This window comes from Miniopterus schreibersii (genome assembly GCF_964146895.1).
Source record: "Miniopterus schreibersii genome assembly, chromosome: 18".
NCBI classification, from domain to species: Eukaryota; Metazoa; Chordata; class Mammalia; order Chiroptera; family Miniopteridae; genus Miniopterus; species Miniopterus schreibersii.
The window spans coordinates 28,875,698-28,893,063 of NC_138121.1; the positions used below are offsets into that span (position 1 = coordinate 28,875,698).

The 17,366-nt window shown below is 53.7% G+C and overlaps 2 protein-coding genes across 6 annotated transcripts in view; one reads left to right on the top strand and one right to left on the bottom strand.

The window, feature by feature from the left end:
• Positions 1 to 17,366, top strand: part of CTU2 (cytosolic thiouridylase subunit 2) — a 44,638-nt gene that overhangs the window by 6,869 nt on the left and 20,403 nt on the right. Inside the window, exon 1 of one of the 5 annotated variants that reach the window (XM_081117886.1) lies at positions 15,215 to 15,483. The exons of the other annotated variants lie outside the window; for them this stretch is intronic. The gene's annotated coding sequence lies outside the window, so the exon portion shown is untranslated. Of the gene's footprint in view, positions 1 to 15,214; positions 15,484 to 17,366 lie in introns of those variants that run through there. 5 annotated transcript variants of the gene reach the window in all.
• On the bottom strand, positions 6,104 to 15,103 carry SNAI3 (snail family transcriptional repressor 3). Its single transcript, XM_081117893.1, has 3 exons — positions 14,965 to 15,103; positions 12,458 to 13,066; positions 6,104 to 10,406 (listed from the first exon to the last, which is right to left on the bottom strand). Exons 1-3 carry the CDS (start codon positions 15,038 to 15,040, stop codon positions 10,225 to 10,227), a joined length of 867 nt encoding a protein of 288 aa, XP_080974019.1. The 5' UTR covers positions 15,041 to 15,103; the 3' UTR covers positions 6,104 to 10,224.

Sequence of the window (17,366 nt, forward strand, 5' to 3'; positions counted from 1 at the left end):
TGCCAGGGAGGACAGGTCTGGGACAAGCGCTTACTGAATTCTCAGCCATCTTCAGGAGTGCCCGCTTGGCCAGACAGGAGAGGGAGCTGCTCTTCCCCGTCTGCTTCCCAGTAACTGCCTAAGGGGTCCCTCCCACATCTTGAAAGGTGTAATGAATGCGCTGGTGATAAAAGATTTCCTGACAACAACAAGAACAAGGCAGCACAAGATGAGTTCCACAAGTAGGGACGTGACGAGGACTTCGGAGGAGGGAGGAATGTGTCGCAGATGAATGTCGAGCAGCAAGGCTTCCCTGGGCTGCTGCCATTTGCTCATTTGTCATTCATGTCTTTATCAATCCACTCTCTAGAGCAGAGACATCATTTGCAGGGCCCGGTGCAAGTTGAAAACATGGGCCCCTTGTTTAAGCATGAAGGATTTCAAGATGACAAAGCAGAGCGTTCAGGCAAGCGCAGCAGGTCCTCTGCATGGCCCATCACAGTAAGGAAGAGACTAAGGAACAGTTTCTGTCGGTACCTCGGCTGAGGCCTAGCCCTGTCTGTTTGTATAGTCCCTGCTCCTCTCGGTCTAAATTACTCACATTTTTCAGTACTCCAGGTGCTCCTTCGTTCCACTTCTAGATTCCTTTCATAGCTACCTGTCTGCCTCGTTGGAGGAAGGGAGGCTGGAGCTTGAAGCCCTGCTCTGCCATTGGCTAATGACCCTTTCGCAGGTCCCCGCCTCTGAGCTCTCCCACTTCCCACTGAATCCTTCCTCTTGGGAGCCTGTTAGGAGATGACAGGCCTGGCAGGAACAAGGACTCTGCAAATGTCAGTTGTCTCCCTTTTCTCCCCATTAGCAGAGAAAGAACAGTAGAAGAGAGGGCTTTATTTCTAGATTTTTAAATTCCTTGTTTGTTTATGTTTAGGAATTAGTCTTGGGTACACATGTCGGGTGTGGAATTGATGCTCTAGTCAGAGCCTCCAGGGAGCCTCTGGGACAGGGTGGGGCAGCCAGGAGGCTGGGGTGGTGGCCCTCCTGCCTGGACAGCCAAACCCCTGGAGGAGCTGCTGGAGAAAGAGGAGGGAGGGCTAGACTATAGGCTTATAAATCTGCTCCAGGGAAGGCAAGCAACTGTCTTTGGTAAAGGAGGGAAAAATTGAGGAGCCTGCCTGATCAGAGTCCGCCCATCCTCTGAAAGAGCTGCCATTCTTATCAGGAAAGGGTCATGAGAGGATCCCCAAATCTGGGGAAGGCTGCTGGGTTCCAGTCCCAATCCCACCACTATAGCAGGGAGTCCCTGGGCGAGTAAGTTCATGTACTGTACCAGTGTGTCCACCCCTGAAACAGGGCTAGAACAGCACCAGAGGGCTATTGTTTTAAAAATAAGATTAAATGGTTCTGAAAGGAAGCCCTTATTGGCTGAATTGTATGCCCTGAAAATCCACATGTTGAAGTCCTAACCCCCAGAACCTCAGAATGTGGCTGTGTTTGGAGACAGCGTCTTTAAAGGGGTAATTTAGTTAAAAGTGAGGTCAGTAGGGTGGGTTTAATGCAACATGAGGGGGGAAATAAAACAAGACACAGCCCTGGCCGGTATGTTCAGTGGTTAGAGCATCAGCCTGCACACTGAAGAAGGGTCACGGGTTCAATTCCCATTCAAGGGCACACACCTGGGTTGCAGGTTTGATCCCCAGCTCTGGTCAGGGCACATGTGGGAGGCAACCAATCAATGTGTCTCTCTCACATCGATGTTTCTCTTATACATTGATGTTTCTCCCCCCCACCCCACTCTCTCTAAGAATCAATGCAAAAAATATCCTCAGGTGAAAATTAAAAAAAAAATTAAAACGAGACACAGACAAGCACAGGGGTATGACCGCATGAGGACACAGGAAGAGGACAGCTGTCTACAAGGCAAGGAGAGAGGCCTCGGGAAAAGCCAGCCCAGCACAGGTGTGTTGGCGCACACTTAACTATAGACAGTGACAAGGATCCTCTGGGGTATTTCTACCTGCCTCCAGGTGGCCCCTCAGTGCCACTGCTCTTACAAGTATTTTGGCAAATCATCAGAGATGCCTTCCAGCTGCCTTTCAGCATCTAGCTGCTGATCTTTCCTTGAAAGATTTGTGGTTCCAGTAGAAACGGCTCAAGACCTCTCTCACTGTGAACCAGAAAGACCAGAACTGTGGGACAGAGTGCAGAGGGCTGAACATTTCTTGAGTACCTATTGTGTTCCAGGTGTTTCACTGGGCAAGTTGCCTGTTATTGACGCTCCAGGCCCAGCTGGTAGTGCACGAGCATGACACCTGGCTCAGGAGAAATCCTTTCCAAACCCACCTCTGGCACCTTCGCTCCGCCCCTGCCCCTTGGTCTTTTCTCTGTTCTTCTTTGCTGTTTTCTGTCTTGCTTCTCAAACCCTGGTCAGCTCTGTAGCATTTTGAGCATTTCCTGTTTCTTATACTTCCTTCCAGTCCTATTTCCCTTCTGTTTATCGCACCTTCTCTTCCCCTAGCCAGGGGGTGAAAGAGAAGCAGCTTTCCCCCTTTGAATTCCAGAGCTCCAACATAGTCTCTTCCAGGTCCAGGCAGCCGTCCTTCCTGCACTTCCTCCTGGCCACCCTCTGACCATCCCACCTCTTGCCTGGCCCGTTTGTAAAACAGTGTCTGCCATCTGGTCTGGCACCGTCATTCTGCCTTCCGAGTGAAAGGAAAGTTCAGGATTTCTTACTGGGCAGCGAAGGTGACAGCCTCTGGATCCAGAGTGCTTGGGTTTAAATCCCAGCGCGGCCACTGACCTGCTGTGTGACTTTGGGCAAGCTGCTTAACCTCTCTGTACCTCAGTTTCTTCACCCGTAGGAGAGGGATAAGCTGGTTCTTCCCTCATAGAGCATAAAGCCTTAGAAGGGTCATGCCAGTGTAACGCCTGTATCAATCCACAGTAAGGGTTGGTTATTACTGGTCCCCAAAGAAGCTCTGGGACGAGTGCCTTTCAGAAGAAACAAAATGTTCATTTGGTTAAATCAATGAGTAACTCACATGCTTCTATAGCTTCCAGTTTTCTAAAAGGAGGGCTCCAAACATGCCACCACTGACTGTACACACGTGGCGAGGGAAGCTCGCCAGCTAGGCCGGCCGGCTGGCACTAGCGCTCTGCACTTGCCTTGGCCACTCACCATGGAAAGTATTTTCTTCATCAAGGGGACATGCACCCAGCTCACCTGCCCTCAAACGCATGCACCCATTGTACTGCACCACAGCCCGCCAGGGTAAACCGATCCAGGGCTTGGTTCACGTGGCTGGTAAACAGGAGGCTGCTTGCCCTGCCTCCTGGGGTTGAGAGTGGTCATTAAGCTTGTGCCGAAGAGAGATTGCTTTCCGAGGATGGGAAAAAGGCACGACTGTACGATTAGCCCCAGAGATGGATTAAAGAAAAAAGTCTGGTTTAGACTGAGCCTTGCTGAGTTCTCTGTTTAGTATCCTTTATTCCCTTAATGTTTGTTGAGTGTCTACCTGGATGAGATACAGGTTGGGCACACGGGATACAGAGGTTGCTATGATATGGTGGGGGCTTGTGGAAGAAAGTGGCCTTGCGCTCAATGCCAAGGATTATGGGCTTGAAGTTGAGGCTGCAGGGACAGACAACCCTATCCAAGGCAGGAGCGGTGGGGAGCAGGTTGTGGAGCTGCACTACGGGTGCAGGGTGGAAGACAAATCAAAGATGGAAATTATGAGAGTGTGAACCAAGGTGACAGCCCTGAGGTCTGAGACGAAGAGGCTTGCCTGGAAGACTCAGAGGTAAAGCGCCTAACACAGGTGTCAGGAATGTGGGGGCTCCTTAGCAGTATGGGGCCGTTCTCCCGCTGATGCAGTGGGTCTGTGACGAAGTCACATGGCCTCGGGGATTCATTTCCAGAGTTTGTGGACAAAGCAGAACACACACACAGAGTTACCCCTAATAACCCATGAGAGAGAGCGGAACCATCTCTCCGAGGCCGGTGCAAGCTTCTCTTCCAGCACCAGGCTGGGCACCAATGGGTTCACATCCACATATTAGAATCACACTTTGGAACAGTGATTCTCAAGCTCTGTCTCAGTCCTTTCACACTTCAAAATTACAGAGGGTCCCAAAGCTATTATTTATGTGGTGTGCATCTGTCTAATATTTACTAACCCATACTAGAAATTAAAATTATACATTATTTAAAGATTTATTAAATTTATTTAAAATCATCATCAATGAACCCATCACGTTAGCAGTTATGTGAAAAAGAGCTTTCTGAAATAAAAATTTAGTGAGTTCAGTGAGCTTTTTTGCATTTTTGTGAATCTCGGTGTGCCTTTATAGCGATCAGCTCTCCTGTGTGCTCCTGGCTTGTGCTGCTTTGGTGGGTGCAGTGTAGCTCCACTGCTTTTGCACTTTCCATGTGTGTGCCAAACAGTGAGCAGTCTCCTTAAGTATATCCCCCTGGAGAGGTGTCTGAAGACCACCTGTGAGATCTACTGGCATAGAGGTGCTGGTTCTGTGAGAGGAGGAGGTGATAGAGCCACAGGACAGCAGGCCACGCCTCACCCACCAGCGCCTGGGTGGGTCCTGGGGACAGCAAGCCATCCCTCACTCCATGCTCAGTGGAGTAGTGGCAGCAGGGTCAGGCCCCTGGCTGTCCTCAATTGCACCCTCTCTTTTTGGCCAGTTCAAAACAGTTGCAATTCAAAAGGTAAATAGGCAGATTTTACAGAAGAGTCCTTGTGATTCCATTACCGCCTTCACACTTCTCATCTGAGTTACCCATAAAGGTGTCACTTGTGCCCTGGCCAGTTTGGTTCAGTGGTTATAGTGTTGGCCTTCGTACAGAAGGGTCACAGGTTTGGTTCCCAGTCCAGGGCACGATCCCCAGCCCCGGTTGGGGCGTGTGCGGGAGCAACCAATCAGTGTGTCTCTCTCACATCGATGTTTCTCTCTCTCTCTCTGCCCCCTCCTTCCCTCCTTTCTACTCTCTCTAAAAAAAAAAAAAAAAAAAAAAATCAATGGAAAAAATAAAAAGGTGTCACTTGTGTCCTGGGACCCAGGCCTGTTCCTGGGGGAAGGAAATGGGGGCTGATGTCAAAACTGAAGTGATTAAGGACCAGTTACAGTTGATCATAGGGGTAGAACCAAGGAGAGAAAAGAGGTTCCCTGAGGGACAGAGGTGTGGGGGAGAGGGAGGGAATGAGTGCTCCAGGATCAACCTTCAGGAGAGCTGGCGATAAAATTAAGGGGGAGGCAGGCAGCGTTGATTCTTATATTGGGAAGGTGGCCTCCAACTTCTCCACTTGATACCCAAAGCTGGTATACCCACACCCAACAGGAGGGATCCGGGTTTGAATCCCTGCCCCTTGCCCCTCTTGCCCTTCGCACCATGCATATACTTCAGCTCTATCCAGAGCTCCACTGGCACGTCATGGGCTGGGCCTGGGCAGCTGGCCCAGAACTTCAGCCAGAACTTGGTGATCAAGAAATGGACAGATTCTAAGAGGAGTTAAGATTGAGGGTTTGTCTAACGTTAGCAATTATATTTTATTTCCAGTACCATAAGTGTCTGCTTTTACTTTTATGTTTAGTTGGCACATTGCTGAATTGTGAAATAGAGGTCAGCAAGATTCCTTTCTTACAGACATAGGACTCGAGGCTTCATAATGGAATTGGCTCATCCCCGACAGACCCACAGCACCGGCATCAGACTGCCTCCCTTCTGGACCCAGCAAGGACACCCTTGTTTACCAAGAGCCCCACAGACTCCTCAGCTGAGTGGGAAAGGGAGGGTGCCACACACGCCCCACAGCAGGTCTAGCCTCTCTCTGAGCTCCTCCGGGGCTTGGCAGCCGAGGTGCTTTCCCTGGAATGTTCCGCCATCCACAAGGTGATGGCCTGGAAACTTCTGTTCCATTGAAGTCTGCCAGGGAGCTATACTTAGCTACCCAGTGGAGGCTGAGAGTGGTTCTCTGAATATAGATAGTAACAAGTGGGCTATTTTCAAACTTTCAGAGAGCCCCCAAATGGGCCAAATGATATTTATAGAGCCCTTTGGGGTCTGGAAGGGAAGGCATAACCTTAGTGCATCTGTAGTTTCAAGAGAAAGGTTTCTTTCAACAGGGAGTGGGGTGAGGGATCCAGCTACTGAGAGACTGGGTGTCCCTCTCAGAACTGTTTCCAGGGCTTGAGCGCATGGAAGCCAGGAACTCTTGCCTGAGTCGGAACAGAGTGGAGGCCTGCCACTCCCAGTCATTTTCTTCCTTGTGCACTGTGGTGCCACCCTGCTCACCTGTCACTTGCCATATTGGAAGCACTTTTCATTGAGAGCCCATTCCATGGTTTTTCTCTTGTCTAGAAGCCTCTTGATTTCTTAGGCTCCTGCTTTTCCTCAGACTTAACCAGACCAATCAAAATACCTGCTTCTAACTCCATCAGTCTTGGGCTCCCACCTCGAGGAGAGGTTCCAACAACTGCCTGGAGTAGTGTGACCAAAAGGCTTTCTTTAGGCCCAGCTTCTGTGGCTCAGTGGTTGAGCATCGACCTATGATCCAGGAGATCGCGGTTCGATTCCCAGTCAGGGCACATGCCTGGGTTGTTGCTCCCAATAGGAAGCATGCAGGAAGCAGCCGATCAATGACTCTCTCATCATTGATGTTTCTCTCTCTCTCTTTCTCCCTTTTACTTCCTCTCTCTAAAATCAATAAATTTTTGTTGTTGTTTTTAAAAAGGCTTTGTTTAGGGAGAAGAGTGGGAATGTGATGAGTAAAGATTTGAGTAGCAGGGGGGCCAAATGGCGGTCTCCCTAGAAGAGAGTTGGCCATGCCAACATCACTCGGGAACAAATGTGGATGAGCCTTAGTTCCCTTTCTGACTCTCATTCTGTAGATGTAGAGAGGGGCTCCAGAAACCCAAATGTTAAATGGACATCCAGATTAATTCTAATGCTCAGGCTAAATAACGAGGGAAGGCGGGGCAGAGTGGGAAGCTATGAGCCCCAAGGGTGCAGCAGGCAGCACGGCCCGTGGGAGACGTGGTGGCCTTACCATCTGACTGTAGTCGACTAGCTTTGAGTGGGACGTCCCCCCCATTCATTCCATGTCAGTTTCCTGGCAGGTGCCGGGGCCTTTCCTCACCCCTCTGCCAACCGATGCTCCACTACCCCTGCCCTACACCAGACCAGATATAAATATAAGAGCATTTTCCATGGGCCGGCACAGAAGGGCAAACATTTGACTTTATTTTAGGCCTGTGAAATTCCCTTCCTTCATACCCAACAGGTGCATCGCTTCATTTAGATATTGGGGCCCAGAAATAGAACACAATTTACAATATAGCTTCCTTCAGGCATCTGGATGCTATTTTAAAAAAAAAAAAAAAAAGGCCTCCTGTGAGCTGGCTGGGCTCAGCACAAACACTGGCTGGAGCTTTCACCTTTGCCAGGCTTGGGAGAGGCACCCACCCCCATCAGCTTGACCCTGCTCAGCAGAGGGGCCAGGTGCCTCAAGAGACAGTTTGGGGGCAGGATCACCCTGTTAGGGTATAGGCCTCTTCTCATCCCTGCAGGGTCCCCAGATAGGACGCTGGAGAGAAGGGGGACATTCACTGAGCAGGGGGACTCAGACCTTCGGGGGAGGTGTTTCTAGTAACTCTGCCAGTAAGAATCCACTGTCCCACTTGGTTCTTTGTGGACTGGGGCAGATAGGATTCGACTCTCCTCACCTTAAGCCCAAGCACAGGACCCACCTGACATCTCTTGGCAAACCATGTGTTCTCATCAGCTGTTGGGGGGTGAATGGTGTCCCCTCAATTTACATGTTGAGGTCTTACCCTCCAGTACTTCTGAATATGGCCTTATTTGGAAAGAGGGTCATTGCAGATGTAGTCAAGATGAGATCATTACAGGGTGGGTCCTAACCCAGTATATCTGGTTTCCTTATAAGAAGGAGAAATCTGGACACAGATGCATGCCAGGAGAACACCATGTAAAGATGGAGGGAACAATGGGGTGATGCTTTATAAACAAAGGAACATAAAAGATTGCCAGCAGATCAGCAGGACTGGGAGAGAGGCCTGGACAGATTCTCCACAGCACCAGAAGGAGTCAGCTCTGCTGACACCTTGATCTCAGGCTTTTGGCCTCCAGGACTATGGAAGAATAAATTTCTGCTGTTTAGGCTGCCCAGTGTGAGGGACTTTGTTACAGCAGCCATGGCAAACTAATACATTAGCTAAATGGCACATTCCCACTCTCAGAAGCATCTTCATTCCACTGGCTGAGATGGTCTGGTATAGGCCTGGGTGGTGTGCATCATCAAGGTAACCTTGACCCAAAGAAGCCAAAGACCAAGGTCAAGTTTCCTCTGGGATGACCAAAGGCCCCTCCGATGGCCGTCATCAAACCAGCCATCAGGATCTTTTACCCCTGAGGAGCATCAGGTGGAATCTACGGTGGGGGCCACCAGGGTGCTGGGACTGCAGCAGAGGTGGCTGCAGAGTAAGATACTTGGCACCCAGTGTGGTCCTGGTAAACGCTCCTGAATGTTCTCATAGGCAGAGGAGCCTCAGCAGGGCTGGTGGCTCAGGGCTGAGAGAGGGGGACCTCTGCAGCTTGCTGTGTGGCTCCCTTCCCGGACTAGGACCAAGAGGCCTCAATCTCCCTTGGCTGGGACCAGAAGTGGAGCTGCTGACAGCAAGCCATCCTTCCTACAGAGAGGAGCAGGTATCCCCTCCCAACATCAAGGACTCAGTCAGTCTCCGTTAGACTCAGGCCTCCTCCTTTCGTCTTGGATGCCGCCCTCCCTCCAGGGTCCTGCTGGAGACTGTTAAGACAAGCTGGCAAGAGGCAGGACCAGCCTAGGAGTGAGAAGAGGCCAGCTATGAGAAGAAAATGACACCACTATGCTGGGGCAGTGGGCCAAGGACACCGGGGTGGGGGGAGGGGGTTCTTATGTGTTGGCATCTGAGTCAGTTTGGGAAAGTATGTGTGTCCAGGGCAGGGTCAAAGGTCTGGGCCACTCGCTCAGTTCATAGATGCCTGTGGCCTCAAGAGGACATGGGGAAAAAAGGCAACAGTACTGTGGGCAGATGTGGAGACACGGCCCCTTGGTGAGATGGTACAATGAAGACATCTTTATGGAGACATCCTCTAGTTCTCTCTTCTTAGACCTTGGGGAAAATGAACCCCCAGCCATGCAGTGCTCACGGCCCACCCTGGCCCTTTCTTCCAGCCCTGGTTTCCTCACACCTCTTGCAAGCCCTCACTCATCCCCAGCCCCAGTCCATGCCCTTCAGTTATTCTTACACGCTGGTTGATACTGTTCCCATCACTCGTCTCTTTCTTCCAGAAGAAGTCACCCCTGATCACCTGGACCCTGCCTCCTGCAGCCTCACTCCCAGTCCCATAACAATGTCACAGCTCAATGCCCTGACCCCTAGTCTCCTCCTCCTCCGTGGCCAGGGATCCTGCTGCCTCTGGAGAATTTCTCAGAGCTCGGCTTCCTCCGTAGACTCGGGACTGGGAAGATGCAGACCCTCAGGGGACAGAACAGGCCTGAGTGCATGGACTCTTTATTGCCCCACAATAGTGGATGGGGGCCTAGCTGCTGGTCCTCCCGGTGCTACTCCATCTCAGGGACAGCCCAGCAAGATGGGGAGGGTGTGTGTGTGCCTGTGTGATAGGAGGCAGCGTGGCCCAGATTCCAAACCAAAGTCGGGGAGGTGAGTCTTGAGGTAGCTCTGCCCGTGCAGGCTACACTGTGCGATGCGCTCGGCACAAGTCAGGCTATTCGTGTGGAGTTGCGAAGAGATCCAAAGGCAGCCCCATTCGTCGCCTTAATGGCAGGAATTGTCCATGATCGTGACAGTCCCCCAACAGTCTTTACCTCTTAGAGAAACAGACGCTGAAACCAGAGCAAGTGGAAAAAGAAACAGTGGTTCCTGTTTTGCTGAAAGTCGTTCTGGGAGAGAAGTCCCCTCTAAGAGGGCAAAGTGGGGTGGGAGATCTGCACGGGCCCTCGCTCACCCTGCTGGCCGCTGGGCTGCTCTGGTTCGGAATAGATGCAGGCTGTGGCGGGCAGGGGCCTGCACCTGAGAGTGGGAGGCTGAGCTCCTGCCCTCCCGGGATGCCTGCCTCCTCTGAGTGCACCAGGCAGCACGAGGCTCCCAAGAGGGGCACCCACGATGGTCTCTCAGGGTGAGGTCCTGTCCCTCCTACCTGCACCAAACCAACGCCTCTCAGGGACCAGGGCAGCAGCCAGACTCCTCATGCCGCGCCAAGAGCGACATGCGAGAGAAGGTCTTGGCGCAGCTCTTGCACTGGTATTTCTTGGTGTCAGAGTGTGTCTGCAGGTGGGCCCGGAGATTTGAACGGTCGGCAAAGGCCCTGCTGCAGTGAGAGCAGGCATAAGGCTTCTCACCTGGAGGAGGAAGAGGGGAGGACCAGGTGAGTGACTATCTTGGTGTCCTGGGAGGGTGGGCTTAGGGTTCAAATGCCTCTGTTTATAAATGAATAACTCAGCCCTCCCCCTCCAAATGCTCACTCAATTCCAATTAATTTATCTTCACTACCCCCTCCCTAGGACATAAGTGAAAGGAGCCTTAGCCCCTGACCCAGAAGGAAACACTAAGGCCAAGAGGCCACACAAGCGCCCAAGGTTGGGGCTGCTTGGAGACTGGGTGGAATGATGTACTTAACCCTTCCTAAGGGCAAAGGTCCAGCACGGCTCTTTACTTTGTCTACTGCAGCTGCTAGATCTTTCCGTTTCTGCCAGAGCTCTTCTAGGGCCCTTTGCCACCCAGATCTGGACGTGAGAAGCACGGGCACCTTCTGGCAGCTGTACCCACCCACTGAAAGCCAGTGGTGGAGACTGGCCAGGCCCCCACAGGAGGCAGGCTGGAAGGATGGCTAAAACCCTCATATCCTCCAGGCCACCAGGGATTTGGACAAAGTCCTTCTGTTGGGACTTTGGCTCCTAGGATGATTCTGACAAGTGTAAAAAGAAGGGTCAGTGAAAGTCGTCTGTTCTCTGCCCGTGTAGAGCAGCTTCCAGTCCTGCAGCCCTACAGAGTCCCAAGAGGCACCAGCCTGCAGTCCCCACTGCCCCACACTCAGGCATGCTCCCAGCTAGTCCAGCCTTCTGTGGGGACTCCCACCCTCCTGGCTCCCAGAACAAGAGCCCTGAGCCTCTGATGATGTGGGACATCCTCAGAGAAGGGTCAAGGAAAATCGCTCTTTTCCAGTAAAACCTTTCCAGCCTCCACCCAGGTGTGACTCAGAGGGTTCTAGTCACAGAGCTGCGATTTAGGATTAGGGAGGCTCCCGTTACAGAAAGTGTGTGTTGCAACAAGAAAGTGTGGGTCTGTGATCAGGACCAAAGACTTATTCTGGGAGCTCCGTGTCTCTGTTCCTGTCTCCCACTCTGCACCATGTGCTTGACAAAGTCCCGGGCTCCAGGCGAAGTCCCGGCTGAGGTCCACTTGGGCTACTGGCTGCCCCTGTGCAGAGCAGGCCCCTTCCACTCTCTCTGGGCAGGATACTGTAATCCACAGCATGAAAAGGCCAAGGTTCTTAGGCTTCCTTCATCTCCCTCACCACATCCCTCTCCTTCCTCTGTGTCTGTCTTTGCCTCTTCCCCACAACTGCTCTTCTCTCCTTCTTTTCCTCTGGGCTCCTGGCCACCCTCTCACCCGTGGGCAGGTTTGCTTCAGGTCCCCAAATTCTGAGTGAAGTCCCAGCTGTCATCTCTGCCCTTCAGATAGGCTGTGACGCCTGTGGTTCTTACTCCCAGGTCATGCCTTTCTCACTCCCCTCTCCTGTTCCAGAATTCTGGAAGGCCATGGAATGTGAGATGTCAGACCCTGCTGAAGCCCTGTGCACTCTACGCTTTGCTGGGTGTTATGAGTCAAATTATGTCTTCCAAAAAAGAGTCGTCCACGCCCTAAACCCCAGTACCTGTAGATCTGATCTTATTTGGAAAAAGGGGCTTTGCAGATGTCATCAGGTTAAGATGAGGTCATACTGCAGCTTGTGGGCCCCGATTCAATATGACTGGTGTCCTTATAATGAGATGGAAATTTGGACACAGACACACAGGGAGGAGAGGACATGTGAAGTTGGAAGCAGAAGTTGGAGTGATGTGGCCACAAGCCAAGGAATGCCTGGAGCCCCCAGGAGCTAGAAGCAGCAGGAAGGGTTCTCCTCTAGAGCCTTTGGAGGGAGGCAACCCTGGGACACCTGGACTTTGGGCTTCTGGCCTCCAGACAGTGAGAGAGGACATTTCTGATGTTTTGAGCACCCTCTCCCCAGATTGTGGGTTTTTGTGCTACACCCCCAAGACAAATACACTGGAAAGCCAAAGCTATGCAAATGTCTATCTTTTTCATAAAGTCACCCCTCCCCTCTTTCTAACCTCCAGGTCCCACTCCCGCCCCCACCCAGATCCCTCTTGTGGACCCGATGCTGTCCTACCTGTGTGGGTCCGAATGTGGCCCTGGAGCAGCCAGGGCCTGGAGAAGGCCTTGCCACAGATGGCACAAATGCAGGGCAGCGTGTGCGTGCGGATGTGCATTTTGAGGGCACCCAGGCTGGAGTACTCCTTGTCACAATACTTGCAGGTGAAGCAGCGCTGAGACTGCAGGTGGCAGTGCAACTGACGGTGCCTGGCCAACCCGGCCAGTGTGTGGTAGGGCTTGTGGCAGTGGATGCACTGGAAGGCACTTGGGGTGCAGGGGGCCTGCTCACCTCCCAGCAGTCTGTCTGGAGCCTGGTCCCCATCTGGGCCCAGAATTGGGGGCCACCGCGTGGGCAGAACCAGCAATGGGGGCAGGCTGAAGTGGTTCAGGCTGTCTTTGAGGGGTATGCTCGGAGCCCGGCCAGCATGAGGGTCCAGCAAGCTGACTTCCAAGGGGTCTGGCTCAGAGGCCCCCGGAGCTTCTGGGAGGGGCAGGGAGATGCAGGTGATGACAGAGGTGTGGTCCCAGGGTTGGGCAAGGTCACCAGGAATGGGAGGGGTCGCCCTGTCCGGGAGGAGGAGGGGCACCACCAGCCCCCCACAGGCAGAACAGGAGCCATTGATTTCTAGAAGAGCAGAAGGAGAGAGAATGGAAAGGTGAAGACTCAGTCCCAATGTGTTCTCAAAATTCTATCATGGGTTCAATTTCAAGCCCATCTTCTAGGCCATCAGCAGCTTGGCATGAAGGGAATGGCCTGAAAGATGGAGGTGTCAGCTGGGGAGTGACGATGGCCTGGAAACCATGGGGTCTAGAGGCAGAATCTCAGTTCCCCTTTAAGGACAAAAATAAAGAAATACCTTACAGAATCCTATCACAGCCTTCACGGGGCCAAGGAATGCTCCCTCACTGCCGGGCAGTGGACCCTCTCTCTAGTCCATGTCCCACCTCAGGACCCGTACAGTGCATCCCCAGGCTCCCATGCAGCATTAATTCAGAGCACTTGGCAGCAGGCCACCACATGTAAAGTCAGCCTCCAGCACCTCCCAATTCCACCTCATTACCCTGACATGGTGCACGCAGCCTCCTGGTCCAAAGGAGCTGTCCTCTGCCCTCAGCCTGTTGCTCCTGTATTTGTGGGCCAGCACACCCCATTCTTCACCCGGAATGGTAGGCCCCCAAAGTAAACAGGTTAGTAGGTGAGAGTTGAATTCTGCATCTCCCCAAAGCCAAAATCTCCAAACAGCCTGCAACCCATTTCTTATTCCTTATGTGTTGAAATAAGTCTCTGGCCCCAGATTGGGAGAGGAGGGGGAGGGGGAGAGAAGCAGAGAGAGCTAATGGGCTGCGAGGCTGTTCTCTGACAGTCCATCACTGGGCCTGGCAGAGTTGCCCAGATTTACACGTTCAAATAATGAAGTGGGTGCACTGTATGACTGGGCTCTACACAGTGGTTTTTGAACTTTTAAAACTCTGACCCAGGTAAATTCAATTTTCCATCATATATATGTGAAACAAAAGTTTCCTTTATCTGGAGCACCATACTCTGATGGTTTCTGTTCTATTTTATTTTATAAAATCGCTGGTGGTGACTCTACCTTGGTTTCAGGACCCAGAAGTGAGGCTCCTGGTCCTGGAAGGCGCCCCCTGGTGGCAGCCCTGCCTCAGTACTGGTCAGAGACTACCTTCCCAGGCTGGGTCCTCAGAGCTCTAAATGCTCTGAGGTGCCCAGGCCTCCACAGTGTCCCTGCTTTGGCTCTCCCGCTCTGAGTCACCGAGCAGTCTCCCAGGGGGTCTTCGCCCCAAGAAGCTGCTGAGCAAGGGGGGACGGCTATGACCACTCTAGAGGCCTTTGCCCTGGGACCTCCCCGTGTCTCCATGCCCAGTAGAGAATGGGAATGAGGGGACAGTGCTGGACTCTGGACTCCCATCTCCCCACTGAGCCCAGCGGGGAGAGGGTTGCAGCCCCTTAGCCCAGCCTGCCCTGGGCAACCTGCACTGGGGTGAGGAGAGGCCGGAGGGAGACCTCAGGAAGGGTGAGGAAGTCCTGGAGGAGCCCGTGAAACGCTGGACGAGCTGGGCCTTGGCACCATAGAGTCCATGGTCACTCTTCCGGGCCCCCGTGGTCACCACCCAAGCCAGGATGTCTCTCCGGAGCCCTTGGGTGACAGCCCCAGGTGGCCCTTTTTGTCCCTTCCCACAATCCCTGGGACCCCTCCCAAAGCTCCTGCCCCAGGAAGATGGCTCCGGGTTCTCTTAACTGGGATGGGCGCCCCAGGCCATAGCGGGAGAGCCCAGAGTGATTGAGAGCCTAAAAACTTCTCTAAGCGGAGAGAGAATCCATACGCGCTCCGCCGGACTCGGACCACTTACCTACAGCCAACCCCGGGGCTCGGCCCCAGCCTTGGTGGTGAGCTACCGCCTCTCCTACCTGGGACAGATGTCACCCGCTCCCAGGGGCCTCTCCCTCCTGCCCCGAGGGAGCCCGAGCCCTGGGCAGGGGCTGGGGAGCCCGGCAGCCCCTACCTCTCTGCGTCTCCAGCTCCCCGTAGTTGGGGACCCTGTGGCTGGAGTGCGTTTTCACCAGGAAGGAGCGCGGCATGGTTCCTCGCGGGCGCGGGTCTCACTTGCGAGTCCACAGAAGGCGGGCCCGCAGCGCCGCCGCAGGTGCGGGCAGGGTCAGGCTCATTAGCATAGCGCTCCGGCTCGGCCAACCAGCACGCGGCGCGGCCGGGGCGGGGCGGGGCGGGACCGCGGGACAGGGCTTCGGGGCCACGCCCAGGACAGGTGCGCCGAGTGGGGGCAGGAGCGCGTGGCCGGCGTGGCCTGCCCACGGGACCTCCCTGGCGCGCGCCGCGAGTCACGTCGACCCCTGGGGCCTGATGCACCCACTCGCCGCAGACTAAAGGGCGGAGGTCAGGGCTGGGTGGAATCCCAGCGGCCCCAGTGCACACGGCGGCGTGGGAGCGAGCAAGGAGCCCAGCCTGGGAGAACCCTCGCCCCAGCCGGTTACACCCGCCCCACCTCCTGCTTAAACCTGCAACGGTAGGATTGATGAGCACAAGCTCTGAACTCTAAAGCTGACCCAGCTGATCAGCCATAATGGTGACCAGTGGGGTCGGCCAGCCTGGGCGGGCCGGGAACCCTTTCCCAGTGGGTCTGTCCCTCTGGAGACATTTCTTTAGGAGTTGGCCCCAGGTATCCAGAAAGCTCATTTGGTGGGAGAAAGGACCCAGCCTGGAATTCTGGAATTCCGGAATTCCAAGGGGTTCAAACATGTGGTTATAGGAAGTTTAATCAAAGAGGGCAAAGCTGTGCATTTTGCAACAGCCTGTCTGTGACTCTAGGCAGCCATGTTCCTCCTTCAGTGTCCTTTGGAATCCTCAGTGCCACAAAGAGCTGGGTGAGTCAGTGCTGGGTGTCTGGTCCCTTTTGATGTGGAGGTTTCATGAGTTCAGGGGTCAGATGGAGCAGTCTCTGGGCAGGTGGACACAGCGCCTGGCTGGCCCCCTGAGAGCCGCAGGGTGTTTCTACTGCTGTGCAGCAGGCCTGCCTTACCAGCAGGGCCTTTTGAGGCCCACGTGCCCCACTGGTGCTCTTTGCCAGTTGCGGGCTTCGGGGGCACGGTAGTTATGGTGGTGGGTCTGTAGAAGAACCCATGCAGAGACAGTGGGAGGGAGGGTTGTGCCACACAGTGTCTCACATTCCCACAGTTTTGCAGATGAGAAAACAGGCTCTGAAAAGCTGGGAAGTGGTAGATTTGGGACCCAGGCCCACACTTTCAGCCTTACCAGAGGCGTGTGTACCCCTTGAGGGCTCATGGAAGGGCAGGTCCTGCACATACAGGAGAAGGCACAAGTCTCTCCTGCGGGCCACAGCCTGGCACCATGCTGCTACGCATGTGGCTTTCAGAGGACACGTGACTGCCTTCTGCTTATTCACCTGTTCCTGGGCCTCGAAAGGTTTCTATTTATACCCTCTCTTCCTTCTCTCTCCCCCTCCCAGACGTAGATAACACTTGCAGATACCTGGGCCAACCCTTTGCCCACACTGTCCTTCCTCACTCAGCCACCCATTGCATGGCCACCGGCCAAGATGACCTCCTTAATCCCCAGAGAGACGCTCTGTTATTTAGGGAAGCTGGAGCACTCCTGTGAAGAATCTGCTGATCTCATCCTGGAAACGCACCAGGGGTCCGAGGGTCCTTAGAGCACCTTTGGGTAGGGGCAATTGATTCTTCTCCTGGGGCTACCACAACAAATCACCCAAAGGGGAGTTTTCAGTCCCTACTAACATCTCAGAACTGCCCTCCCTTAGTGGCACAGACTGACTTTTGGTTGTGGGGACCCAAGTGGTACCAACATCTGCCTGTCCCTACCTATGCAGCCCAGGGAGGAGGTGCAGTTGTTCCTATCTGCTCTGCTCTGTGTCTTTCTGTCCTTAAAGGGTCGCAGTGCCTGGCAGTGAAGCCTAACGCCTCGCCCTGCAGTGGGAAATACATTTCTCACATCCCCCCAACCCCCTCACCCAGAGCAGGACTTGCAGGGAACCGTGGTCCACCTTTCCTTCAGAAACCACAGCAGTCTTCTCTGGGCACCTGGGGGATGTCAGCTTTCAAAAGCCAGGCTGCTGTCCCTCCCATCTGCTTCTGTCAGAGTGGGAACCCCCATCCCCCTGGGTTAGGTGGGAGCCAGCCCTCGTTCCTGCACAGAGCCCGCATGTGCTCAGGTCCAAAGGGGGGTTTCAGGAATGCTTGTTGGACTAGATGGAAAAGAATTGAATCCCCAAATAGCACGGCCACGGTCATGCATGTCCCTGGGGGTTGGAGGGGTGAGCCCTTGTTTGTGCTCTCTAGTGCAGACACATGCGTGAAGGTACTAGGCCCCAGGGGTGAGCCTGGCACCAGGACTCTTAGAATAGTGCTCAGA

Excerpts from the sequence above, each read along its gene's own strand:
- SNAI3 (XM_081117893.1), bottom strand. The coding sequence starts at position 15,040 with ATGCCGCGCTCCTTCCTGGTGAAAACGCACTCCAGCCACAGGGTCCCC. Across the intron at positions 13,067-14,964 it reads GGAGCTGGAGACGCAGAGAG|AAATCAATGGCTCCTGTTCT; the intron begins GTAGGGGCTGCC and ends CTGCTCTTCTAG. Across the intron at positions 10,407-12,457 it reads CCACATTCGGACCCACACAG|GTGAGAAGCCTTATGCCTGC; the intron begins GTAGGACAGCAT and ends TTCCTCCTCCAG.